The following is a 27855-nucleotide window of genomic DNA, read 5'->3' as shown; positions in this document are numbered from 1 at the left end:
AATGCTCCAGATGCAGTTTAGACTACCAACAACTAATATCGAAATCCAAAAACAAACAAACTGATACGAGCAAACAGAAGCAGATTAAATCCCGAAGGATCAAACCTGCTCTGATACCAAGTTGAATATCAGAGTGCGCAACGAACAAGACTAACAAGAATAAGAATATTATTAAACAAACGAGAATGCCGAAACGGCTACAAAACCCTAAGATGCTACATTGTGACTAACTTGATTATTCTATAGAGTTACAAAGTACCATATATATATAGAAAACTAATCTAACCCTAATAGGCAAGGAAACGAAACCCTAATACTAACGGGCTAAGCCCAAAATACCAAACATTAAAATAAATCTAAATAATAATATTTTCCAACATCTCTGTCCCTCCCTCCATGGATTATACGAGACAGAAGGCGTGTTAAATTAATGTTGAGAGCCGTATGGGTAGGACTTGGGACTCAAAAGAGAACTAATGGCATCCAAAATTAAGCGATGCAGAAAACCTAATCACATGTTGATGCTGTCTTGTCAAAATCTCTTGTCATTTTCTTTTATGCCACAAAATTAATTCAATCAAGAAAGGTAATCACGTGAAGATAAGATGAGAGAAAATCAGTTAAGGTGATTGAACATGTGAACCGAAAATATATTGATACTTCGATTAGAGGATGCGACTATAAAACAGAGACTCGGAGAAAAGAAAAAAAAGAGGAATATGTGCCCCTTAGTTGAGGAAATGGGCATTAGAGAGAGTGTGATGGTGATGAACAATAATATGTGCCCCTTAGTTGAGGAAATGGGTATTAGAGAGAGTGTGATGGTGATGAACAATCTTACTTAGCTAGCTAGGAGTCGAAGGTACCTAAGTAAAAAAGGACCAAAACTTCAATGAGGAGTACTTGGTTAGGTATGCAAGTATGTACATTTAATTATGATACTAGCTAACTCAATGAACTTACTTAGGAAGGCTTGGCTTGAAAGACCTCTATGGTCTCAATCAAACTCAAAATATCTCAAGGCTATAACTCTTGAGACTATCCAACGTCATGTTATGTAGTTAAATTGTAAATGAGAATGGTTGATCAATTTGATTGTTGTTTAATTGATTGTATGGTCCAGATTCATCAGTCTGAGTTCTTCGATTTGATTTCTCCTCTATCCAAGATTGCACGTGTCAAAAGCTTGTGAGTTGGAAATTGGGCCACTAACATTTCATAAATACATTCACCTAGCCCTGAAAGCTAGCAGCCCAAGTGGTTCCGGCCACCCCCATGAGCTCCATACTAAAAATACCCAAAACAAATTTGGCTTTTTAGCCAAAATGATTTCTGAGATTTGCATAACGCATCACTTTGGTCACTGAGATTGAAAATCAATAGAAATGGTCCCTAAGATTATTCACCATCCATTATTTTGATCCTTCTGTTAAAAGCTCTGTTAATTGTCCCAGAACTCTTGACCGAAAATTTGGACAATTTTCAAAGTTTCATAACTCAAATGCTTCTTAACCAAATTCGACCCATAATATATCAAAATGAAGATAGTAAAGTGTAGAACACAATTATACCTATTTGGAAGCCTAATGGTTTCCGGAGAAGACCAAAAAATAGCCTGAAAGGTGACTGGTCCAAGGGGAAAACTGGAAAACTCACCGAAAAATGGGTAAACTTTAAACGTTCATAACTTCTTCAATACTCAACGAAATCGAGTGATTCAAAAACAAAAATCATTCTTCTTGATGATACGAATAGAATGGTACCTTTCTCAAAGGCTAAATCATCGTGGTTTAGCCAAAAATGGCTCGAAAGTGGCTATCTTGGTCGTCAAGTTAGCCACTTTCAATCCGTTTTCTGGTCAAACCAGAGTTAGCCATCGATAAATTACCATTCTCTTTATCTCGTCAAGAAGTATAATTTTCGTTTTTGAATCACTCGATTTCTTTGAGTATTGAAAAATTTATGAATGTTTAAAATTTACTCAGTTTCCGACGAGGTTTCAGTTTTTCCACGGACTAGTCACATTTCAAGCTATTTTTCGATCATCTCTGGCAACCATTGGGCTTCCAAATAGGTATAATATTGTTCTACACTTTCTATCTTCATTTTGATATATTATGAGTTGAATTTGGTTAAGAAACAATTGAGTTACGAAACTTTGAAAATTACCCGAACTTTCGGCCAAGAGCTCCTAGACATGAAGTTTTTAACGGAAAGACCAAAATAATAGATGGTGGACAATCTCAGGGACCATTTATATTTATTTTCAATCTCAAATGACTAAAGTGATGTGTTATGCAAATTTCAAGACCATTTTAGCTAAAAAGCCAACAAATTTTAATAAAAATCTATAAAAATTAAAATAAGAAAAAGTAATCAAAAGGTCAGAAATTAAAGCTTCAAGTATTTATTTATTTAATTAAATAAAAAGCAAAAAATCCTAGAGACATATCCTTATCCAAAACAAGACAGCTCCACAAGCTGAAGCTTTACAGCAGCAAAAAATGGCGACAATGCCACCATCCTCCCTGCAACTCCCCAACCCATTCCCACTCACGTCCTCATCGACCAAACCCCTCTCGCCCAAACCCTTCTTCTACTTCGCAACCCGAGCCACTGACCCGGAAACGCCACCCCCCGAGCCATCGTCCGAATCCGGTTCCATCCCGGATGACTTCGACAGCAAGCTGAGCCAGGTCCGACTCCGATACCGCAGCGGCACCGGAAAGAAAGCGGAAATCCGGAAGACGAAGAAGTCCAAAAGCGGTTCCGGATCCTCATCCGCGTCCAACTTGTACCTTCCACCGGTGCCGCTCAAGGAGCCGGTGTCTGGCGGGTTGAAGGTGGATTTCGGGTTCAGCCCGTACAGCGAGAGGTTAAACGGGCGAATCGCAATTCTGGGTCTAACGGCGTTGCTGCTGGTGGAGCTGGCGACTGGGAAGAGCGTGTTGAAATATCATACGCCGTCGGTTGTGCTGGTGCAGGTTTACTTTGTGGCGGCGGTTGCGGCGGTGTATATTAAGTATGAGAAAGAGAAGGTGAGTGTATGGCCTCAGTCCGCTCCGCCCAAAGAGTGAACAGAAATTAAATTATATATGTGATTGTTCATTTGTTAAATTTTAATTAATTTGGATTTGTTTTTGTAATGCAAATTCAATCTTTGATTATAACATTAAACGTTGAGTGTGTCATTCAAAATTAAGATTATCCTTCGAGTTTGAGTCATTCAAAATTATGATTACATTTTTTGCGTGCGGCTTAAGGAATACGTTATATAAACCATTTGGAAACGGTTTTACCATTTATCGGGCCGTATAAACATTGTTTATACAACATTTAAGTTGCAAAACCCCAAAATAAATAAAAATTACTAGCGAGGTCCTAAACATAGGTAAAACATGGAAATGAATGTTTCTCAAACCCAACTCTCCAGGCTCTAATCCGAGAGCTGGGTTTGAGAAAATACATCAATGTTCCATGTTATAACACGTGCATCAGCATCACCTCGTGACAACGTTACAATAAACAAAATTCCCTCTTATGGAATTTGTGTAACGACACTTCCTTACGCGTTATCCTTGCCCAAAACGAATCAACCGACACTAGGGATTTGCCCACAAGAATAGCACACTCAAAAGAAAGAATGGATTAATCCAAGAAAACAAGTTTTTAAAATTTCTTATTCTTTCTTCTCTTTGTATATTTACCATATTCTTTACTTGCCCCAAAAAAGAAAGAATGGATATTAGATATTAACTAATTCGGATTCTTTTCCACTAAATATTCCAATTACACATCAGCAATCTATCTTTCTTTTTCTTTCCTTTCTCTAATGTTACAGGGAACCCCGAATGCCCTACCAGCCTGGGAAGTTGCCCACTCCCTTCTTGCGCATTAGATTGCGAAGGCAGGATCATCTTCTGCTGCTCTCGACTCGAAATAAAACTGGGTACAAACAAATTCGCTATAAACTTGTCCTCGTCAAAAAATCGTTAACAGCAAGAGTGGCGTCTCCATGGGACACCGCATCAGTCTCCGGCATGTAGAGACTCGAGGATGTAGGCTGCACATCAAACATAACCATTTGGTCAAGCCACTGTCTACATACAAAATATTGAACAGCTAATGCGCAATTCAATCGAAAATACATTTGGAACTACGAATGTGTATATCCGTTGTGAACAGAAATGGTGTAATTGAAGCCCACCTTCGTATCAAGCTGCATTTCTCCATTGTTATCTACAACGAGGCATGCACCGTGTACTTTCAACCATTCAATGCATTCGTCCAATCCCTCCGAATCCTTCTCCTCACTTTCCTCATTTGTGGGTGTAAAGGTGGTAAATCCCAGAATTTGAGCGACATAAGGAACAGGTATCGTAGGCCGATATGATCGACACATGCAGCTCACTGCCTTATACCGCATCTTTTCAACATACAGATCTGCAGAAGGAAAAATGTTATAAGATAATCCCTTCTTTATATATTTATATTTCAGAAAGTAAAAGATCATTTCATTTGAAAGAGATGCCCACCCATTAGGCAGGTGCTCAAGTTGGGAGCTGTCTTGTAGAGCCTGAAGAACATAACATAATTTCCTGAAGTAACAGCTGAACGAACCGCAAGAGCATGCTTAACAGCTTCATCTCTTTTTGCTTCAACTGACAAGCTACATTCAGCAACATTTGACACTATATCTCAGGGTTACCTTACATGGTTTGATAAACTGGAAGGGGAAAGTTGCAAGAAAAAAGTAGTGAATTTCGAGAACCTTAGACCAAGAATGGTTTGATTCATATTTCATCAAATATGATCTCTTTTTTTTTGGCGTAAGAGTTCATTACTAACTTATCATAAATCCTGTGATCAATCATTAATTTCTCAAATTTCGATTCCGCACCAAACTTGTTATCTCACACAACCAGGCAATATAGGACATGAAAAGTGTGACTTAACACTTGCTTGAGTGCTAGAGTGTGAACATACACACATTTATTTCTACTTAGTATTTCAAATATAGAATAACATTGTTGGTAGTCAAGTAGAAGACAATAAAACATAACTTTGTATCTTTACAGTGTCCCGATATCAATATCTGCCAAATGTGTATTTTGTATAAACTAAAGTTCACTACGACCCACTCACGACTCCGATATTTATGGAACTTTAATCATCAAAAAAGAAGAAACTTTAATATATTATTAGTAAAAAGCCACAATATCCATACAAGAAAAGTCATCGTTACTTGAGAGTTACTGACCTTGCCATTGATGATACTAGATCTCTGTTATTATTTGAGTGAAGGATAACACAAAGTAAGTTGTATGCAGAGAACTCCATATGACATCCCTCAATACCTTCAGCATAAAGAGATTTCAACTGTGATGCGCACTGAAAACCACATGAAAGACTGTTATTTGACACCCGAGCTTTTGAGGAATAAATACCTTCAAATATTAAAATTGCTCAACAATATTTGTTTCTTTTTTCTTTCTAGAAAGGTATATATATATTTTTAACTGCATCGGATAAATTCGTATGTCCATGAATAAACAAAAAAAGTTATAAACAATAGTAGTATTGAAGCCAAACTAATCAAATTTATTGATTCCCACAGAGAATTACCACATCCCTTGTCAAGGTATTAATAAAGTTCTTCCACTGTCATCTTATTTGGGTCATGCCATAAAATATTTACAAAATTGTTTTCAATCACACTAAGATCACTAACCTGATTATATTCGGGCAGGTCCCCAACTTCCACTGCTAAGCGAGCATGGGTTTCGTACACCTGGTCATGAAATTAGGCAGAATGAATGACAAACTGATGTGAATTGAAAACAAAAGATAATTTTAAAGACAACAGAATTTGAAAAAACAAAAAAAACAAAAACAAAAACCTCAGCAGGAAGTCTAAAGTTTAAATATTGTATTAGGATCTAAAGAAGGAAATGTTAAAAATTATAGGTGATCAAAGTAAGTGACTCTTAGCCAAAAAGACCTGGTTAAGTTGATTTAAGTAGTCATCAGTCAGTTTTGAAAGATATGGTAGTCAGTCAGCAGAAAAAGGGTAATACAGCCCATATGATAAAGGATTAATAAAGACCATAAGATATCAAATCTACCTTTACTGTTAGGTGATTGCGAATTCGTTGCACAGTCAGATCCTGACGAATGGACTTCAACTGATCACATTTATATAGGTAATTCTTTTGGGAATTTTGAACCATAACCAGAGCTTTTTCAAGAACATCCTCTGGCCTTACCTATCATGTAGAACAGATTCTTTAGTAGATTAGTTACATCACACATCACACATCAAATCCACCAGTTCATTTGATTTATCTGATTGGAATGTTCATAGAAGAGAAAGATATGAGATATAGATTATTACAGTGGCAGGATCAGGAGCAGAAGTGAGGCGCAAATAACGTTTCTCAATCTCCTGGCAGGTCCCCTTAACAGTAAGAGAATCCCAGTCAATGTCCTCAACTGCCCTGCTGCCACCATCTTCAAAATTTTTGCTAAGCACCAAGGCATTAGCCCTTCTAGCATACAAGTTTCCACCACCAGCTTTTTTTGGTTTGAAGTGATTATTTTGTGCCCTATGTCCTTGCACTCTTTCAAAACGCCTAGAGCGATTTTCACGTCTCTTCCTTTCCTCTGGTGAATCCACAAGGTCCATTGCTCCAGTGTAATATGCTGTTGAACTTTGTTCCTTGTCACTATCACTAGATGCATCACCGTTCTCAGCAGTACTTACATAAGAAAGGCGCTGCTTCTTAAATGGTTTCTGGGTTATCTTACTTCCATTTTTCTGCTCCTGTGAAGTAAACTTTCCATTACTTGTATCACCATCTTTGAACCCAGCACTCCCCATCCATGGCTGCATGTGTGAACACACATTATATAAGGCTAAGCTAAAAATGTTTGACAACTATTATGCTTAAGCTTAGATCATGTATAATCCAGATATTCTAAGTAAAAAGGAAATGCATCTATACATAAAACTATATGTACTTAAGATTAAGACAATTGGGTTTCCTTCCCAAGAATAAATAAAAATGACAGGTTGACAAAATAATTACCTTTCTTTGCTTATCATTGACATTCATCCAAGAAAACTTTAAACTGTCATTGTTGACAGATGCCGGTTTCTCAACTGGCTTCTCCTCTGGTAGAGGTTCCCATCTACTCTTGGATCGTCTATTCGGACTTCTTTTGTACTTTGGCAATGATGAAACAAGGTTTGAAGAATGTAAACCGCTGCACAACCAGAGCACTTAAAGGTCAATGGTCTACACTGGGATCTAAATCCTTGCAACAAATATTATCATGAAACCACACTTAACAATCATTTGTACCATTAAACTAAGGGTGATGCTAGAGAGACCTACTTAAACCATATTTTGTACACCATATGATGTGGAGGTTGATGGTTGGATTCCTTCTTTAATGATTTAAAGACAGAAGTCAACCATCAACCACCACATCGTATAGTCCATAAAACATTGTCTACAAAGACAGTGGTTACCAAAATATTCATCAACAAATGAGTTCAAGGTGCATAAATGCATTGTAAACATACAAGCCCATGGAGGGGGAGAGAGAGAGAGAGAGAGAGAGAGAGACTCTTTATTAACGGCGTCTTCATTTGGGAGTGGGAAAAGAGGCTCAGTATCCCAGTCTTGTGTGTAAAGTGTACCATCAGCTGTTGCCTTGGTGATAATCTGAAATGAAAATAAAGTACTTTTAGATACCATGTACATCCCATATAAAAAAGCACACACACAAGAAGCATAGAGAAAAATATATATTGCGTTCTTCATGCCCATGAAATTAACAAAAAGTTAAGCAGCTCAGCAGCAACCCAAATTTGTGAACAGAAGTTCCAAGACATACAGCTACAACAGAAGTTCCAAGACATACTGCTACTCCAAAAAGAAAATGTTTCCTTGAAACATTGCACTGGGAAGTATAGAGTTAATAAAGAGAAAAAAATAGACTATTGCGTGCTTCATGTCCATGAAACTAACATGGAGTTGAGCAGCAAGCAAGATGTGCATATGCCTCAATTTGCAAACAAAAGTTCATGACTTACAAACACTTGAAAGCAAAATGCTTCCATGAATCATAAACATTGCACTGGATTTATACAATTAGTTGAACATAACATTTGAAGAAGATGCAATCTGACATTTAACGGGAAACTGATGTTCATAGGTAGGTACATGGTACTTCATATAAAGTATTATGTGGCAGGTAAGTCATAGAATATGCAGGTTTTGAGTCATAGAAAAACATTGCATCTTGCAGAGACCTCAAGACTCAACTCTTCACAACAACGTATATAGTGGTTTTATTATCATCACAACATCTTAGATAACAGTTACTAAGAGAAGATACAACTGATAAAAAAAAGCCAAAAGTCATGCCAGAAAAGGGAATTTGCAAGAGGATCAACATGTATGATTTCATAGTTGGCAAAGAAAAACTTCTAACCAATTTGGCTTACCTCCTTCATGACAGACTGACATGCAGCCATCTGCGTATCATCTTTACAGCGAGCCAAAGCCCTTTCGACATAACCACGCAGTGACTTGGGAAACATACCAGGCTGAAAATGAAAAACGATGCATAAATATATAAATTCATTAGCTACAGCATAGATTATAGAGTCATGAAGTACAGTCTCATTCTGTGTGCATAATGTTATGACATACAAGGAGAGAACAAAGACATGCATGACATCCAGAACAGTAAAAACACATTATAGGAAACCATGTTGGTAGGATGCTACAGTAATCTCCAAAAACACATTGATATATCAATTTAAACAATTAAGTATTCAAAATGAATTAAGACGCTAAAAACATGCAGTGCACCTATCAACTACAATAAGAGTTGAGCAGCTATAGCTTACGTATAACTGTCCGCTAGATTTTGCATCAGTTCTTGGATTTTAAGAAAGGACGACATTTTATTTCATTGCTATCAAACCATTTCATAAGGCAAGCCCTGAGAAATTGCAAACGGCTATAGAGTTAATCATCCTTCATATTTAGAGGTGTAGGTCATCTCACTGCCTTACTTTTCCCTTCATAAGAGCACGCCCATTCCAAAGCCTACTGCTTATTTAATTGCTTATTCATTGTAGGACTATATGCTGCCCCATCACTATCAACTTTTTGTTTTCTTATAAGTAGTAAAATGTCAGTACATGCTTGCACTTAAAAAGGGTTAGTATCAGGAAAGGCAATTTATGTTATGTTACAATTTAAGAACCAATGCATAGTTAACATAGCAGAATAGCACGCTCGCAACCTAAGAAGAGAATCATAAGAGGCAACAAACTTCAAAGTATCCACTCCTAACATATTTTTGGAAGAAAAGATGGGAAGCAACGACCATCATATCTTTATGTTTTTAGTATAGTGTGGAAAGAAATAAATGGGGTATTGATACTTTAAAAAAAAAAACAGCAGCCATCAAAGAAGACGACATACCTTAAGCAGAGAATCAGCAGTGGCACTGGATGTCACCTTTTCAACCGGCTTTGGCAGTGAAACACTGATATAAGCAGGTTTTGCTGCTGCAGTGGTTGTATAGCTATCCTTGTCGCTTTTTGGTAAACCAAAGGTTGGATTTGAAGTGATTCTAGGGTTTGTCGGAATCTGCAGCTTATTAACTCTTTGTGTACCTACAGGTGGAGCAGGTTGGGAGGGTGATTGGTAAGTATGAGATGCATGAGATGGAACAGGTTGTAAGGGTGATTGATAAGTATGAGACCCATATGGAACAGGTTGGGACGGTGATTGATAAGTATGAGACACATGGGATGGAACAGGTTGTGAGGGTGATTGGTAAGTATGAGACGCATGGGATGAAACGGGTTGTGAGGGTGATTGGTAAGTATGAGTCGCATGGGGCACCTGCTGAGAAGCAGGATACTGCATGCTGGATGCTTGAGAAAATGCAGTTTTCTGGTGATCCTGAAAGCTATCATAAGAAGTCTTCTCATCCAAAGGCTTTTGGAAGTGTGGTTGCATAGAACTATTGTGGTGAACTTGAGATTGAGAAGTCGGGGCCCCATGATTCCAGTAACCATCATGAGCACCAAAAACTACAGCACCAGACTGAGAAACCAAAAAATAACGACAATAATTTTACTAACCAAACATATTTCTACAGCATAGTCATGACTATAGAGATATTTGAATTTAACATCAAATCAATATCATTAGATAAACCATCAATTGTAGTTGTCAGAAATATCATGGAACTCTATCTAATGGTTCGATTAAGAATGTAAAGATTAACTGTAAGGTGAAACAAAACACAACACAAAAATAAAGGCTATATATGTGATGATGCACACTATAAGACCAAATCTGAGGTATAACTACCATGTGCACTAGCAATACTCTTTAATGACTATATCACTCATTAATGACAGTTTCAATCTTATGAATTCTAAGATTTAGATCACTATTAGAATTGAACAAGGCAGCATATCAAGAAGAGCAGGCATAGGAGGGCATGAAACTTTTTAAAAAACCCTCCACGAAAGGAAATTCAAACCTGTACTGATGACAATTCAGATGGACTGGGTTCTGGCCTCCAAGAAGGAGCGTATGAAGGTAGTGGTGGTGGTGGTGGTAGCTGGCTGTCCGAGGTTTGATACCCGGTGGTAGCACCTGGAACCGGACATCCCACATTGGGTGTACTAGTAACAGAAATGTTCTCAGTGCCAGGAGCACAGCTGACTTCTGTTTGACTGTAATAATCTGCCCATTGCTTATAGTGCTGCTCATAATTTTGTGAAGTTGAAGTCGCAGTACTAGAACTATATGCAGCAGTGGTATCTGGGGTGTACTGTGAGTACTGATGAGGTGTATAATTTGCATAATTTCCGCCACTCCAAGCAGTTGTCTGATTATTGTAGCTGCTACTTGGGTAACCTCCAGCTGTCTGATAATCAGCAGGATTGTAGTAAGTGCTTGAATAACTTGCAGACCCAGCATTAGACCCTGTATTCTGAAATGAGGAAATAGGCTGATAAGGAGCACCTGTATTTTGATATGCTCCTACGGGCTGTGAGTAGGAAGGGTTGGATTGCTGCTGGTAGTTGTTATAGTAACCTGGGTACCCTGCACTTCCATAACCATATGGATCTGCCGAATTTTGGTACGAAGCATAGCTATTGTAATCTTGTGGTGCATTTACTGTTCCCAAATTTGATGTACTACTCCCAGGCGGCTGTGGATGCTGATCATATTGATAATTTGAATGGGAATGAACCCCATTATCTGTCGAGCTATTGTCCGTCTTATGAAGGTTCCAGGATGAAGCTTCTGAACCAGTTGTTGAAAGAGTATATGAAGGCGTCTGTCCTTGGTTTGCATTAACAATATACCGATTCTAAAACACACATAAATGCAAAAATGTGTTAATCGACATTTCCATTCAAAAGTCACTAATCAATTAGTATTAATATATATAAGAAAAATTAAACAGAGTCAACTAGAAAATGGATACCATCGAAGTGGTATACGTGTCAAGTAAACTGAACGGGATATAACAAATGGAAAATCAGAGACAGCATAGCATCCACTGTAGGAAAGCAGTATAGGGCACTTGGTAAAATAATTTCTTCCCTAAGATAACAGCACCCAGATAACCACTCGAGCTAAACTAAACACCTCAGTTTTTTTTACAACTAAACTACCAAATGCGGACAAGGCTATACTTAGAGAATGGATATGAGAATAAATTTAACACAAATTCTATACGGCATCAAAATCTGCTTAAAATCGAATCTCCTACTATTAATCGGAATTTAATACAAAAATCGTAATAGAAGAGTTGACATAGTAGTAATCACCTCAAGCGAATTCGGGTCCAGCGAGGCAATCGTCTCAGTATGACCTCCTTGATTCATCATATCTTTAGCATCCTGCTACAACAAAAACAAAACCCAAATTAACCAAACAAGCAAAATAACCAAACATGCTACTCAATCCAATGTAAAAATCCCAAAACAAAACTTCAATAACAAGATACCAAAACCCTAATTGATTGCTGATTAAAATCGGTACCTTCAGACAAAGCGCAGTGTATCAACATCGAAACGCAGTTTGACTTACGAGAACGCTGATGAATGGGATCGGAGGGTGGAGAAAAACCCAGAAAACAGATTGAGATCAACAACAAAAACGAGCAAGAAGAACCAGAAAAAACAAGAATTTGTACTGAAAAAACCTAAATTTTAATACCAAATAGCACGAATGAAATTGTATAAAAAGCAGGAAAAATTAATAAAAATTATTAGGGACAGATTGGCGAGAACAGCGATAGTGATATGCGGAAGAAAATTGCAGAGAGAGAGAGAGAGAGAGAGAGAGGGAGAGAGATGAGAGAGAAAGGAGGAGGAAGGGAGGGAGGGTTTGAGGTTGAATGACCGGGGGTCTTGGTTGGGTCCGGGTCGTGTTTGCGGGTTTAGTAGGACTTTGTGTTTGGCTGATTAACGGTACTGCTATACGAATGGCATGTGTTTTAAATTTATCTTTGAAAACTTAACCTTTTTTAAATGATAGTTTTCCACCGCTTTGTTGTAGGTAAATAAATTTGAGGTTTTCTATTCGCATTTGGTGTGTGCTATTGAGTGGTTTAAAAATATAACAGTTAGATTTTGCATATAAGAATTTAATAAATTTTTTACAAAAATTAAATCTTATATAAAACTCATATTACTTGGTTGTACATACAATTGCAGTCGAAACTCGAATTTTATTTACAAATTTAACGTCAAGTTTACTCTTTCAAGCTCAACAATTAAGTTTTTTTATTTAAGCAATATTTTACTATATTTTAAATCCAAATTATGATGAAAGAAATTTGAAACTATCAAAAGAAAAAAAAAAAAGTCAATTCAAGCTTCAATATGAAGAAGGGGATACATAAAAACTTAATACTACGATCTAGTAGTATTCATGTTTATTTATAAGTGAGAGGTCTTAGGTTCGATTCTCACCAAAGACGAATTTGAACCACATTATTGCTAGACTATTGTAAGGCTTAGCTCACTCTCTCACCCCATAATGTAAATAATATAATTTGTTTAAAAAAATAAAAAAATAAAAAGAAAAAAAGTAGTATATTGTTCACGCCAATTTAATTATGCACGTATCTGCTCCCTCGACCTCCTGCAACTCTCCTATTCTCCTCTCACATTTTCGTCGGCAACTAAGAGGTTAGTGATCTTGCTGGTCTCGCCTAGTGTTAGGGGCAGTGGAGAGTTCATTACTAGGTTATGGGATATGGGAGTCACAAACGAATGTCTAGTTTGGTATTGATGTGCTTAAAAAAATAAATAAATTGTTTCTACTGTGATGTGAGAATAAACAGCTGTAAAATAAAATCAAGTGTTTGGTAAACCTTTTTTTTTAAGTGCTTTAAATATAAAAAAAATAAAAAAATAAAAACTATATCTAAGTGTTTGGTAAATTTTTATATAAATTGTTTTAAATATGTTAAATGACTAAAAAAATATAGTATTTAATGTGATATAATAATTGTTTGTACCATACTTAGGGCCTCCGTATTTAGATCTCGTATAAATACTCGGAGGACTCAAATGTAATTATGTAATAAATGAATGGGCAAATATGTAAAAAGGGTCTCCTCACCCTCACAATCAAAAGGGCTCTCTCTCCCTCACAATCCTCTCACAAACTGAGAAATACAATATCAGTGTGGACGTAGCCCAAACATTGGGGTGAACCATGATACATCTTGTGTTCTTTACTTTCTTGCAACTTCACAGTCGGATTTACGTTGTTCCAAGACCTCTCCGGTTTTGTGCATCAACATTTGGCGCCGTCTGTGGGAATCGACACGAAAAAACTATGTCGGTTCTCTTCATTTTTTCACCTCCACCATGAATCTGCAAAATCTGCAAGAAACCCAAAAACCTCACTGGGCTTTTCCAGAAAAAGATTCATTAAGCTCATAAACTCATCCCTTAAACACTTTTCTCTCTCTCTCTCTCCTCTCTCCTCTCCCTCCTCCTCTCTCTGTCTTCCAAAATTAGCAAGGATTCATCAGAGTAAAACTCAACAGAAAATAAAGAGGCGTGACAGAGAGAGAGAGATTCAGTTGGATTCCGTTTTGTTTCCCCCACCATCTCCCTAACCAAACTCTCTCTCCTCTCTTTCTCACTCTAAACTGAAAATGTCGGACGGGGTTTTACCGGTCCTCAACGGGAGCCACCTGAGAGCTGTCGACCTCACTCTGCCGGAAGCTGACGCCAGCTTAACGGGAGCTTAAGTCATTGACCTCGCCGTCTCCAAAGCCTCTTCATCCCTTTTCGACCTCTCACTGCCTCAGAGCCTCAAGTCCCCTGCTTTGAGACGCATCGGCCTCCAAGACGACGACGTTTTCCGAAGCGCGGAGCTCGATCGCGCCTAGGCTCTGGAGGTGATCGACGAGTACATCACGGTGATCGCCGATGAATTGAAAGGATCTAAGAAAGTGATGATCGATAATTGATGTAGTATTGAGGATCTAACAGTCGTCGCCGTCGTTCGTTTATCTCGATCGTCCGTTTCCTTTTAAAAGCCCAGCATTGCCTCGTTTCCCAGCTCCAAATCAGTGACTTGTTCGCACGTGTGCGGAACCGCCACACGTGCCCCTCGTCTGGTAGTGGTTTCCGTCGCGACGGCTCATCCTACAGAAGTGCTGGAGACTGAAAACCTCAAAAAATACGTGAAATCGAGGCTTTCCAGCGGTTTTGCAGCTCGGACAATCATCGGGACTGGCAGTCACACATGCAGACCTTTCACCAAGTCATCCAACCACCGGTTGAGGTAGCAAAACAGGCGTTGTCATCATGGTCTTAACCATTCTTTACAGCATATTCTGCTTCATCTTATGTCTAGTTGCTGAAGCTACCCGTTCCAAGGTAACATGTACCCTGACCTCTGCTACACCTCATGTCCCGCTTCGCCGATGCCGTCCGAACCAACCTAGGACCCAAGGGCATGGATAAGATGATCTCCCACACTTGCAACGGCTACTGACGATGACAACTACCGGCCTTCGTGGCCCATCATCTCAAGATGGGGGAAACAAAAACAAAAGCAAAAAGTGAAAAGAAAAAAGAAAAAGAAAGGTTGTAGGTGAGTATGTCTGCAGGTGAAAAGAAAAAGCATGCATTTATCCCTCAGACAGCTCAACCACTCCCACAAAAGTGAAAAGAAAAAGCAAAAAACAAGTCTACAGGTGAGTATGTTTGGAGGTGGAGAGACAGAGAGAGGTGCGGTGGAAAAGAGAAAGTAAAAGCAAAAGCAAAAGCTCAAATTTCCTTCAATTATGCAGATGTTATCCCACTATCCAACCATCTGCCATACCCACATTTTGCAGCAGCTTTTTTGAATGATGTGATTTACTTTTCTTATCTTTTGCAGACATCTATATAAATCCACCATAGTGTAATCATAAATAAAGAAAAAAGGCAACACGCCAAAAAAAAAAAGGGCAAGCCCAAAATAATGGGCTGGAATGTTATGTGGAGGGCCAAGACCCATATACCCAAAAGAGCCAGCCCTCTATTATCACCAACCAGGTGATCAAAAGTACGTCTAGTACTACAAAAAATTATTCGACAGCCTGCCGCTATTATCACCAACCAGGTGATCAAAAGTGGTTGGTGATCAAAAGTACGTCATGTACTACAAAAAATTATTCGGCACCCTGCTGCTATTATCACCAACCAGGTGATCAAAAGTACGTCCAGTACTCCAAAATTATTCGGCACCCTGCTGCTATTATCACCAACCAGGTGATCAAAAGTACGTCTAGTACTCCAAAATTATACATGAGCATCACTCATGTCAAACATACATAAACATTCATGAGCATCACTCATGTCAATCATACATAAACATTCATGAACATCATTCATGTCAACATTCATGAGCATCACTCATGTCAATCATACATAAACATTCATGAACATCATTCATGTCAACATTCATGAACATCACTCATGTCAGCATTCATGAGCATCACTCATATAAAATTCATGAGCATCACTCATGTCAATCAGCTTCGAAAGCTTCATTTACAAAGCTCCAGCTTCAAAAGCTTCATTTACAGAGCTCCAGCTTCAAAGCTTCACTTTAAAAGCTTCACCTACAAAGCTTCAGTGCATGGTATACAAAGACCGTTTCTGAACAACCGCCACTTCGGCCCATACATGGATTAAATATGAAGTCTCCAACCAACATCCTCTATTGACTGAAGACTTGAGGGACTACACTATGTACCATATATTGGGCTTCCACAACTGGGCCTCATGAAAAATGATTGGGGGACTCTAGCCCATCATTTATGTATTGAGGTGCGAGCCCTTATTCTATAAAATGGACTCACTCACTTTCATTAGAGAGCACCCATTATTCATGTATCGAGGAGCAAGCCCTTATTCTATAAAAGGGACTCCCTCACCATCATTAGAAAGCATCGCCGCCAGCTGAGCAATCGTCTCGCCGCGAACATCAACTCTTAGCCCATCACTTATGTATTGAGGAGCGAGCTCTTATTCTATAAAAATGACTCATTCACCATCATTAGAGAGCATCGCCGCCTGCTGAGCAACCGTCTCGCCGCGAACATCAACTCTTAGCCCATCACTTATGTATTGAGGAGCGAGCCCTTATTCTATAAAAGGGACTCCCTCACCATCATTAGAGAGCATCGCCGTCTGCTGAGTAACCACCTCGCCGCGAGCATCAACTCTAGCCCATCATTTATGTATTGCCCTTATTCTATAAAAGGGACTCCCTTACTTTCAATGCCACAAGCCAAGCCAACCAAGGCAACATAAGCCACAAGCAGAGCAGCTTCGCAACATGTGCTACTTCTAGTTGAGCATCATTTTAGATTGGGCACCACCTCATATCGAGTATCAGTTCTAGATGACATCTAATTACTTCGGCCCACACATGGACTGAATTTCAAGTCTCCAGCCAAAAGACTCTCTTGACTGAAGACTTGGGGGACTACTGTTTGTACCATACTTAAGGCCTCCGTATTTAGATCTCGTATAAATACTCAGGGGACTCAAATGTAATTATGTAATAAATGAAGGGGCAAATATGTAAAAAGGGGAGGAGCCTTTAGTCTATAAAAGGGTCTCCTCACCCTCACAATCAAAAGGGCTCTCTCTCGCTCACAATCATCTCACAAACAGAGAAATACAATATCAGTGTGGACGTAGCCCAAACATTGGGGTGAACCACGATACATTTTGTGTTCTTTACTTTCTTGCAGATTCACGGTTGGATTTATGTTATTCCAAGACCCCTCCGGTTTTGTGCATCAACAATAATTGTCCAAGACAATAATTTAATGGCAAAGGTTGTAATTTTGTAAAACATGTAGGGATATACTTGCTTTTTGAAAAATTCATTAAATGAGCATTGAAAACTGTGTTTTGAAAAGAAAGAAAAACACTATTTTTAGAGGAATAGAATTATCTCCCCTCATATTCCTATCTTCTTCCCTCCCCTCCTTTCACATTTTGTTTTTTGTCTTATTATTTCTATAAAAAAAATCAATATAAGATGTTGACGTGGTTTAACTGTAACCATTCAAGTATGAGGGGAGGGAAGGAGAGAGAGATTAGGAGAGGAGCGAATCCTCCTCCCTTTTTAGAAGCATGGTAGACTCTGATTCTGTTTTTAATGTTTTTCTACTTTCATTAAAAGCAGTTTTTTTTTAAATAAACTTTTTTTTTGTTTTACCAAACACATTTAATGTTCCACATTTTTTAATATGCTTTTTTTTTTAAAGCACCACCATTCCAAACCAACCCGAAGACACTAGCGATGGAAGGAGGTTGAAGGACTGAGGGTGTACCTACATATACATTATTGTAGTGTATCTAGATATATTAATTTATAAGAAAAATAATAATTATTATTGGGAAGTGTTATTAATACTCTAAAAATCTTATTATACACTCCTCATAAGTGTATTTTTCTTTCTGAATATAAAAAGTTTGGAGTGTAGAATGAGAATTTTGGAGTGCCAATAATAATTCCCTTATTATTATTATTCATTAATTAATTAAATATATTGAAAAGATATGTATGATATGCAAGTGACCATTTACCACAGTTGTGGAAAGGTGTTGAGCCATTGCATAATGATGTGGGTTCAAACCCAAAAAATGATATATATGATATAACTGAACTTATACTCTACCAGAGAAGTTATAACTTCTTGTGAAGAGGCATGAAGAAGTCTATATAACACTAATGTCATTGTCAAAGAAAATTCATTTCAACGCATAATCCATGTATATCATCGTGATCAACAGTCTAACAACGCATAATCCACGTATATCATCGTGACCAACAGTGTAACAATTCCAAACTAGCCCTTAGTATCTCGTTTTCCATCAGGACCTGATGAGGAGGAGAGTGGGAATTTTTTTTCATATTTTTCACTCAACTTATATTCATTTGTCATGGTCATTTTTCACTAAGTTGGGAAAAATAGTACCCAAAGAATATTGTCAATTACAATAGGAGTAAGATTTTCCTTATTAATAACCGTTATTAGCTTTGTTTTATTAAGTAAAACATGGACCATAAAATGTATGATAGAATGATTTAAAATGCTGCACATGAGCATAACAAAGACATATGAGAAAGATTTACAAGTTTCTTCTACATATCTTTGTAATACTTATATGATATATTCCATTTTGCGATCCATTCTTTAATATCTTGACATCACCCTCTTGAGATTTGGAAATCCTTGACTCAAACAATAGTCCAAGTGTAATTTATATAGCATAAAGTATAGGGAACTGTTACTAACACTCCAAAAATCTCATTCTGCACTCATAAGTGTATTTTTCTTTTTAATTATAGAAATGTTAGAATACAAAATGAGATTTTTAGAGTGTCAGTTACAATTGTCTAAAATCTATAGATTAATTAATTTATGTGCATATATACTGATAAATTTCAAAAAGTTAATGTTCTTTTACATATTTGCTATGATAAATATGGTCTTCTTCTTCAACTTATTGGGTTTCGCATTCAAAAACTCTCTTTCATATAGTTTAGATAAATTTAATGTAGATTATTCTATCATCAGTAAAAAAAAAAAAATAGTTTCTACTTTCCCATTCTAATCTAAAGTTTGGCTTATATGCCTTATTTTTCATAGTTTGGTGTTTTCATTGGTCGTTCTTAGTTTTTGTTTCGGAGTAGGATTATCTCTACTTCAAATTCATTCTTCTTCCCTCCCCTCCTCTCTCTTTCCTCCTTTTCTTTCTCTATCTATAAAGAAGTCTGTTTGTACCATACTTAGGGCCTCCGTATTTAGATCTTGTATAAATACTCGGGAGACTTAAATGTAATTATGTAATAAATGAAGGGGCAAATATGTAATAAGTGAGGAGCCCTTATTCTATAAAAGGACCCCTCACTCTCCTCATTAAGAGAGGCCAATTCTTAGGCCCGACTCCTACCCTCAGAAGCTTCACTCTCACATTACAGAGGCTCTCTCCCTCACAATCCTCTCAGAGAAATACAATAATCAGTGTGGACGTAGCCCATTATTCATGTATTGAGGAGCGAGCCCTTATTTTATAAAAGGGACTTTCTTGCAGATTCACGGTTGGATTTACGTTGTTCCAAGACCCCTACGGTTTTGTGCATCAAAATTTGGCGCCGTCTATAGGAATCGATACAAAAAACTATGTCGGTTCTCTTTCATTTTTTCACTTCCGCCGTGAATCTGCAGAAACCCAACACCCAAAACCTGGATCTTCCTTTGGATCTGAGCAAATCCCTCCTTCCTCGAGTACATTATGTCCTTCTTATTTTGTGTAATTCTAGTAACATGGACTTCCTCTCTCCCTCTCTCTCTCTAAAATCTAACCCCTGAAATATTGTAAAATGACAACAAAGTCCTAACATGTCCGCCATTTCTCTCTCCAAATTCATCACTTTCTCATTCTCTCTGGACACTTTACCAGCGGGGTTTATCTAGGGCTCCATCTCTGTCCGCCATGGTGAAGCCAACCCGAGCCCGTCGCTCGCCGTCAGGCTCCCCATCTGGCTCATCATCCCGCTCCTCATCGCGTTCCCGCTCTTTCTCCGTTTCCGACTCCCACACCAGCTCGCTTTCTCGCTCATCCACTCGCTACTCCTTTTGACGGTGAAGCTGGGGATTTTAAGGTTTATAAGTTGGGTCAAGAATAGGGTAAGTGGGTTTATGTGAAAAACTTAGGAGATCAAATGTTTATTTTGAGCAATGATGGGTCTTTCGCTGTCTCGACTGGAGATTTTGGTAAAGGGAAAGGAAATTGCATTTATTCACCGATCAAAAGCTTCCTCATTTACAAGAAATTTGAGGATCTAAAAAAGGTGTATTAGTCGCGAGTATTACCCAGAAGAGACTCTTAGAGACTTCCTCTCCCGCCATCCTCACAACCCCTTTTCCATGGGATTTTGGTGATGCTGTTGTCCTTACTTATGTCAAGCCAGATCAAGGCTCTTACTCCAAACACCAGAGCTTATAGAACCCTTCAAGATCGTGGTCCATACCCAGTTGATCAAGTTGTCAAAGATCGTGAAAGAAACTTTGCTTTTGTTGTCTATGACAACAAGGGTGGCAATGTCTTTGCTGCACTGGGTTCTGATGATGGAGAACAACTGTATTAGGGCATTGCAGCTGATGAATCTGTGGTTAGCCAAGCCCAGCTATAGCTTGACTTCGATGGGTGGTCATGGCAGCGGCGGGAGAAGGCGAATAGGCTTGGGCAGGCTCAGAGTGGCAACCGACGGCTCATCTTCAACGGATGCCGCTTCTAGTTCGACCCTAAGATTCCGTCTGTCCGTCCTCATTCCCAAGGAGTCCCGAGCTTGCAGACTTCTTCACCACCTCTGCTTCTCAAGAGATGGCCACAAATAATGATAATGTGCCAGATTTGAAACCTATAATGAGTGGTGTGACACATCCCTCGCGTTCTGTCGGTAGCATCCTCAATAAACATCTCTCAAGCACACGTGATGAACACAGCAGCCTTAACTGGAAGAACTTCTATGGGACTCCCAACTATGGGTCAAAATCTTATGGCCATGCATGTATCAAACATGATATCTAGTGGAATGGCATCTTCAGTTGGTGCCGCTCAAAATGTATTTTCATCTTCAGGGTCCGGCACTCTTACACAAGTTGCGCAGAACCTAGGTCTTAATTCATTCACTTCAGGTACCTCTAATGTCTCTGGCAACAATAACCTTGGGATGTCACAACCAATGAGCAACCTCCAATGTGGTGTTAGTATGGGTCAAGCTGTGCTTGGTATGAGCCAAAGAAATCTCTCGGGACCGCAAATGGTATGAGCCAAGGAGATCTTCCTGTAAATCTTACTGCAATAGAGGGAATTATGCAGCCTACTGTAAGTCCTAATGGAAAGAGGAAAGCGCTGGAGAGTAACGTGCAATCCGCTGTCAAGTGGGCTTGCTGGATAAAGGAACATAATAGAAAAAGAAAAAAATCATGATGTTGAGAGAATGTTTCAGAAAAAGAAAAAGAGGAAGAGTGGGAAACAAAAGCAGAAAAGTAGAAAGCAAAAACGAAAGCAAAGCATAAAAAACCGAGAAAAAACAAAAAGCAAAAGAGAGGCTTTCCTCTGCGAGAGCACATGGTGACACTGCAAAAGCAAGGAATAAACACCCACACTGCAAAAACAAGGAATAAACACCCCACCAGAATGATGTGATTTACTTTCCTTATTTTTGAATGATGTAATTTATTTTTCGTATCTTTCGGACCCATCAGAGGGTAATAAAAAAATTAAAAAAATAAAATAAAAAATAAAAAAAGTAAAAAACGGCAAGCCCAAAATAATGGGCTGCAATGTTATGTGGAGGGCAAAGGCCCATATACCTAAAAAAGTACGCCCAGTACTTCCAAATTTATTCGGCACCCTGCTGCTATTATCACCAACCAGGTGATCAAAAGTACGCTCAATACTCCAAAATTATTCGGCAGCCTGCCACTATTATCACCAACCAGGTGATCAAAAGTACGCTCAGTACTCCAAAATTATTCGGCAGTCTGCCGCTATTATCACCAACCAGGTGATCAAAAGTATGCTCAGTACTCCAAAATTATTCGGCAGCCTGTCGCTATTATCACCAACCAGGTGATCAAAAGTACGCTCAGTACTCCAAAATTATTCGGCAGTCTGCCGCTATTATCACCAACCAGGTGATCAAAAGTATGTTCAGTACTTCAAAATTATTTGGCAGCCTGTCGCTATTATCACCAACCAGGTGATCAAAAGTACGTCCAGTACTCCAAAATTATACATGAGCATCACTCATGTCATTCATACATAAACATTCATGAGCATCGCTTATGACAATCATACATAAACATTCATGACCATCATTCATGTCAACATTCATGAGCATCACTGGTGTCAACATCCATGAACATCACTCATGTCAATCAACATAAACATTTATGAGCATTACTCATGATAATCTAGCTTCAAAAGCTTCATTTACAGAGCTCCAGCTTCGAAAGCTTCATTTACAAAAGCTCCAGCTTCAAAGCTTCACTTGCAAAGCTTCACCTACAAAGCTTTAGTACAGGGTATACAAATACAGCCTCCAAACAATCGCCACTTCGGCCCATACATGGATTCAATTTGAAGTCTCCAGCCAACAGACTCTATTGATCGAAAACTTGGGGGACTATATTATGTACCATATATTGGGCCTCAACTGGGCCTCATGAAAAATACTTGGGGGACTTAGCCCATTATTTATGTATTGAGGAGCGAGCCTCTATTATATAAAAGGGACTCCCTCACCATCATTAGAGAGCATCAACTCTAGCTTATTATTCATGTATTGAGGAGCGAGCCCTTATTTTATAAAAGGGACTCCCTCACCTTCATTAGAGAGCATCGCCGCCTATTGAACAACCGTCTCGCCGCGAACATCAACTCTAGCCCATCATTTATGTATTGAGGAGTGAGCCTTTATTCTATAAAAGGGACTCCCTCACCATCAACGCCATAAGTCGAGCCAACCAAGGCAACATAAGCCATAAGTAGAGCAGCCTCGCAACATGTGCTACTTCTAGTTGAACATCATTTCACTTTAAGCACCGCCTCATATTAAGTATCAGCTCAAGACGATATCTAGTTACTTCGGCCTACACATGGACTGAATTTCAAGTCTCTAGCCAAAAGACTATCTTGACTGAAGACTTAGGGGACTACTGTTTGTACCATACTTAGGGCCTCCGTATTTAGATCTCGTATAAATACTTGAGGGACTAAAATGTAATTATGTAATAAATGAAGGGGCAAATATATAATAAGTGAGGAGCTCTTATTCTATAAAATGACTCCTCACTCTCCTCATTAAAGGAGGCCAATTCTTAGGCCTGACTCCCACCCTTAGAAGCCTCACTCTCACATTACGGAGGCTCTCTCCCTCACAATCCTCTCAGAGAAATACAATAATCAATGTGGACGTAGCCCATTATTCATGTATTGAGGAGCGAGCCCTTATTTTATAAAAGGGACTTTCTTGCAGATTCACGGTCGGATTTACGTTGTTCCAAGACCCCTCCGATTTTGTGCATCAACAAAGTCAATATAAAATATTAACATGCCTTAATCGTAACCGTTCAAATATGAGAGAACTTGAGAAAATCATACTCCATTTATTTCACTTCTTTGGACCAAAAAATAAAAAGATGTTGAGCCGGCACATTGCAGGTGCAGAGGCAAAAGGCAGTATCAATGGTCAATTGGATTGTACTTGAAGTGCGATGTAAGAATCAGAATGGGCAAATCAATGGGCTGAATCAATGAAAGTAATAGCCCAAAGGTATTAACTAATACTCCGGGTATAAAAGTCGTCACAAAAGATGTTTTTTTTCAATCAAAATGATGTATGAGATTGTCATAACTCATCACTTTGATCTCTGAGATTAAACTTAATATAAGCGGTTCCTGAGATTATTCACTATCAATCATTTTGATCATTCTGTGAAAAATCTTCGTTAAATTGAAGAAATAACCAGTTCAAGTAGAAAACCTAATTTGACCAAAATACTCTTAGGGGGGTGTAGTCAAACTCGGATTTGAGAGGATTTTAAAAGACTTTAAAATCCTAGTGTAGTCAATTAAAAGATTTTAAAGGATTTTAGAATTCATTCAAATCTAGGTGTAGTCAATTAAAAGATTTTAAAGAATTTTAAAATCCATCCAAATCTAAGTGTATTAAAAAAAATTAAGATTTTGGAGAATTTCAATGAGTTGTGGATTTTATGGGATTTGAGAGCAAAAAGTATATATAATCAAGACTAAAAAGAATCCAACCTCACCCCCTAGGATTTCAAATCATTCCACCACAATCCACCATAATCCATTCAAATTCTTTAAAAATCCATATGAATTTTGTAGGAATCTTTAATCCTCTTTAATCCTATAAAATCTATCACTTTTAAAATCCTTTAAAATCCTTTAAAATGATTGACTACACCTTAATTTAATGGAGATTTTTTACGGAATAACTAAAATGATTGATGAATAACAATCACAAGGACTACTTCCATTGACTTTAAATCTCACTGATCAAAAAAAAAAAAGAAGTTGTGCCAATTTCAAAAACTCTTTTGGCTATCAAGCCAAATAAAAATTGGGGATAGAATTCTATCGATATGTGCTCTTAGCACTACAGTAAGGTGATCGTACACTACTCTACAGTGAAAACTATAAAAAATATGTGTGATGTTGTGACATATGTTCTTATCAATATTGTGATTGTATAAATCCTAAGTAGAGATAGAATAAGAATCATTTGGGATCTAGAAGATCTTTTCTAATAGACTTTGTATTACTTTGAGAGCAAGCTTCTTTCATCCTTATTACTATAAATAAGGGCACAAGGACTAGGGAATTAATATACAATTCCTCGAGTCTATTCTCCACTCTCTTTCTCTCTATGCCACACCCCTCAGTTAAATATAGGCCAGAATACGTTATCAGCATGCTTTTCACGCTGTGCTAAAGAGAATTTATTTGTCTTCAATCAGGGGAGTATTACGTTTCAGTTATTTTTAATTCATTAAATTTTGATTTTATTGAATTCATATACTTTTATTGATTCAATTTATTTTTCTTATGTTGAACAAGCTTTGAAGATGAAAGCCGAAATTGAAGAAAGAACTCCTACAAACCCATTCACAATACTCATCACACAATCCAAGTTCTTCTAAAACAACGGTTTTTATCTCGATATTTTTTCAACCTTGATTGCATGAACCTTCACCATAATGCATGACCCAACTTTATGCTTTTTTAAATTTTAGATTCTATATAAATTGTGTATGCATTATAATCATAATCTTGTTGAATTATGTGAATTGATATTGTGATATAACTATGAAATATTATATGCAATTGAATTGAAAAAATAAAAAAAATAAAAAAATTTTAAACCCAGACTAGTTACGACTTCAAGCCGCCTGACCCTGAGCAGCCAAGCTGCTAGCCTGCCAGGCTAGCAACCTAAGCCGTTTAAGCCAAGCCACCACGCGAGACATGGAGTTGCGATGCACCAAATCACAAGTTTGCTGCTCTAAGAACACCAGGAAACAAAGCCGTTTTAGCATCACCCCCAACCTAGAAAAACCCAGCCTCACTGAAGCCGAGACTACGACTTTGCCATCATTCTTTTATGGACATCACGACCTACAATCGTGTTAGTTTGGGTTTGCACCGTCATCTCCGACGACGTCCCTTGAATTTCCCATTTGAAATTCAATGAAATCAAAGATTCCCGAATTAAATCCCCTTGGTTCCACATTTCCCCGACGTCGAGGACCCTCATTCGTTGTTATGACTGGTTCTTGGATAAACCACCATGCATCGAACTCGCCCCGAGTTTTCCTGACCAGAACACGGCCGCTTGAAGCGGCGATACCGGTCCCCAATCCCAGTGAACACATTTAGAGTTGCTAGGATATTTTTTAGTCCAGACCTGAGCCCTACTATGCTTGTTCTCCTTCGGCCCGTAGCAACAACCCTTTGGGCTTCTCCCAAGGTCTACCTGCAACAGCCCAGCCCACTATTGTTGGTTTTTTATTTTTTATTTTTTCATTTAGCCCGTGATGCCACAGAGCCCAACCTTAGGCTCCCACTAGGCTTGCATTCTGCAGTCCACGCACGTGTAAGACATGGCTTGCAACCCTTACCCCCTGCTCGGCCCGCATCTGTCCCAGCCCAATATTAGGCTTGGGCATTTTTTATTTATTTATTTATTGTTTTTAAAGCAGTATGAGGGCTTTGGTCCAATGCCTTAGGCCATCATTTATATTGCCTATTTTTTTTAGGCTTTATGGGTTTTAAATTTTTTAACCCAACTTTTAATTTTGGTCCGAAATCCAAATAATTATATCATAAATTCTATACATATTTGCATACTTTCTTGTTTCATATTTTTGTATATTTTGTGTCTGTCTGCAGGTATTATGAACGTAGAGTTCATACTTCCGAACCCGAAGTTTTGGAAAAATGCCATAGAAACCTAAAGTTTCTTAATGCACAACACTCATGTTGAGACCCAAAGTTCTCCATGCTTAAATACGTTTAAACCAAACCATGTCTTAGAACCTAAATGTTCTAACTTTGATGTTTATGAAAATTTTATTTCCCAAAACACCAATCACATTCTTGTTTCCGCCATTCAACGTATTGTCGAACCATAACAAGTTTGATTTCATTGATTTGGAAGTTTCAAACAAGAAAGTACTTTATGTGGATACAAGGCGTGACATCCCGCTTGACTACGACTAGTAGCAAAATCATTGTAGCCAGCTATAGTGTGGAAAAGCTGAATAAGCCTCCACCATGATATTTGTGACATCCCACATCGCCCAGGGGAGTGATCCTTAAATGTATTTTCTCATCCCTACCTAGCACGAGGCCTTTTAGGAGCTCACTGACTTCGGGTTCCGTAGGAACTCCGAAGTTAAGCGAGAAAGAGGCCAGAGCACTCCCAGGATGGGTAACCCACTGGGACGTTGCTCGTGAGTTCCCAAAAACAAAACCGTGAGGGAATGGTAAGCCCAAAGCGGACAATATCGTGCTACTGTGGTGGAACGGGCCCTGGATGTGGTGGACTCGGGCCGGGATGTCACAAAATTTATTCAAAGACTTATGCCTGAAGCATATCAAATGGACGTACCTCACTGTTGATGACTCCATGGCTTATTGACTTGCTATGGACCGTTTCACATCATGCAAAGATGGATTCTTGCCTAAAGCAAAACATGATTGAAACCTTTACGTCCATGAAACAATTTTGAAGTTTATATCTGATCAAATTTTGACTGGAAGAAATTTTTTTTGTCTTTCTATATCTAAATTGCTCTTGAAGTAGTAGTATAGAGAGCAGAAATTTACTAAATTCTCGAAACTGATTACTACCACACTTGTGAAAGAAGGGTACCCCTACAATTCGGTTGGGAGCTACCGAACGGTATAGACCCAGTTTCAACTAGAGTTTACCGAATAGTGGTGTCTTGCTTCAGCAGAGATACATCGACATGCATGCTCTACTTCGGCAGAGATGCACTGAAGGTCATGCTCTGCTTTGGCAGAGGTGCACCGAACAATACTACTCTACTTTGGCAGAGGCCTACCGAACAAACCTTTCCAGTTTCGGGTGGAGCCTACTGAACCCAAGTCTGGGTCTGTCTTTCTCTCACAAACTCATTTCGAGTTTGTTTTACAAC

The 27855-nt window shown here is 38.4% G+C and overlaps 2 protein-coding genes across 4 annotated transcripts; one reads left to right on the top strand and one right to left on the bottom strand.

Annotated features, from left to right (window-relative positions):
* Positions 1-2432: 2432 nt before the first annotated feature.
* On the top strand, positions 2433-3183 carry LOC126629735 (uncharacterized). Its single transcript, XM_050299842.1, has one exon. It carries the CDS (start codon positions 2505-2507, stop codon positions 3075-3077), a length of 573 nt encoding a protein of 190 aa, XP_050155799.1. The 5' UTR covers positions 2433-2504; the 3' UTR covers positions 3078-3183.
* A 465-nt stretch (positions 3184-3648) lies between these two features.
* On the bottom strand, positions 3649-12500 carry LOC126629731 (SAC3 family protein A-like). 3 transcript variants are annotated; one of them, XM_050299837.1, is made up of 14 exons: positions 12099-12498; positions 11885-11959; positions 10582-11421; positions 9507-10136; positions 8516-8617; positions 7633-7730; positions 7089-7266; positions 6395-6886; positions 6126-6266; positions 5732-5791; positions 5261-5391; positions 4536-4669; positions 4208-4443; positions 3649-4063 (listed from the first exon to the last, which is right to left on the bottom strand). In XM_050299837.1, the coding sequence occupies exons 2-14, from the start codon at positions 11942-11944 to the stop codon at positions 3965-3967; spliced, it is 3201 nt and encodes a 1066-aa protein (XP_050155794.1). In that variant the 5' UTR covers positions 11945-11959; positions 12099-12498; the 3' UTR covers positions 3649-3964. The 3 variants fall into 3 exon arrangements, with proteins under 3 accessions (XP_050155794.1, XP_050155793.1, XP_050155795.1); XM_050299836.1 differs by having other exon boundaries at positions 11885-11956; XM_050299838.1 differs by lacking the exons at positions 3649-4063; positions 4208-4443 and having other exon boundaries at positions 4579-4726; positions 11885-11956; positions 12099-12500.
* Between the last annotated feature and the right edge of the window lie 15355 nt (positions 12501-27855).

The sequence above is a fragment of the Malus sylvestris genome, chromosome 7 (genome assembly GCF_916048215.2).
Source record: "Malus sylvestris chromosome 7, drMalSylv7.2, whole genome shotgun sequence".
NCBI lineage: Eukaryota > Viridiplantae > Streptophyta > Magnoliopsida > Rosales > Rosaceae > Malus > Malus sylvestris.
The sequence above is the reverse complement of the archived record's forward strand: the minus strand, read 5'-3'. Positions and strand labels throughout refer to the sequence as shown.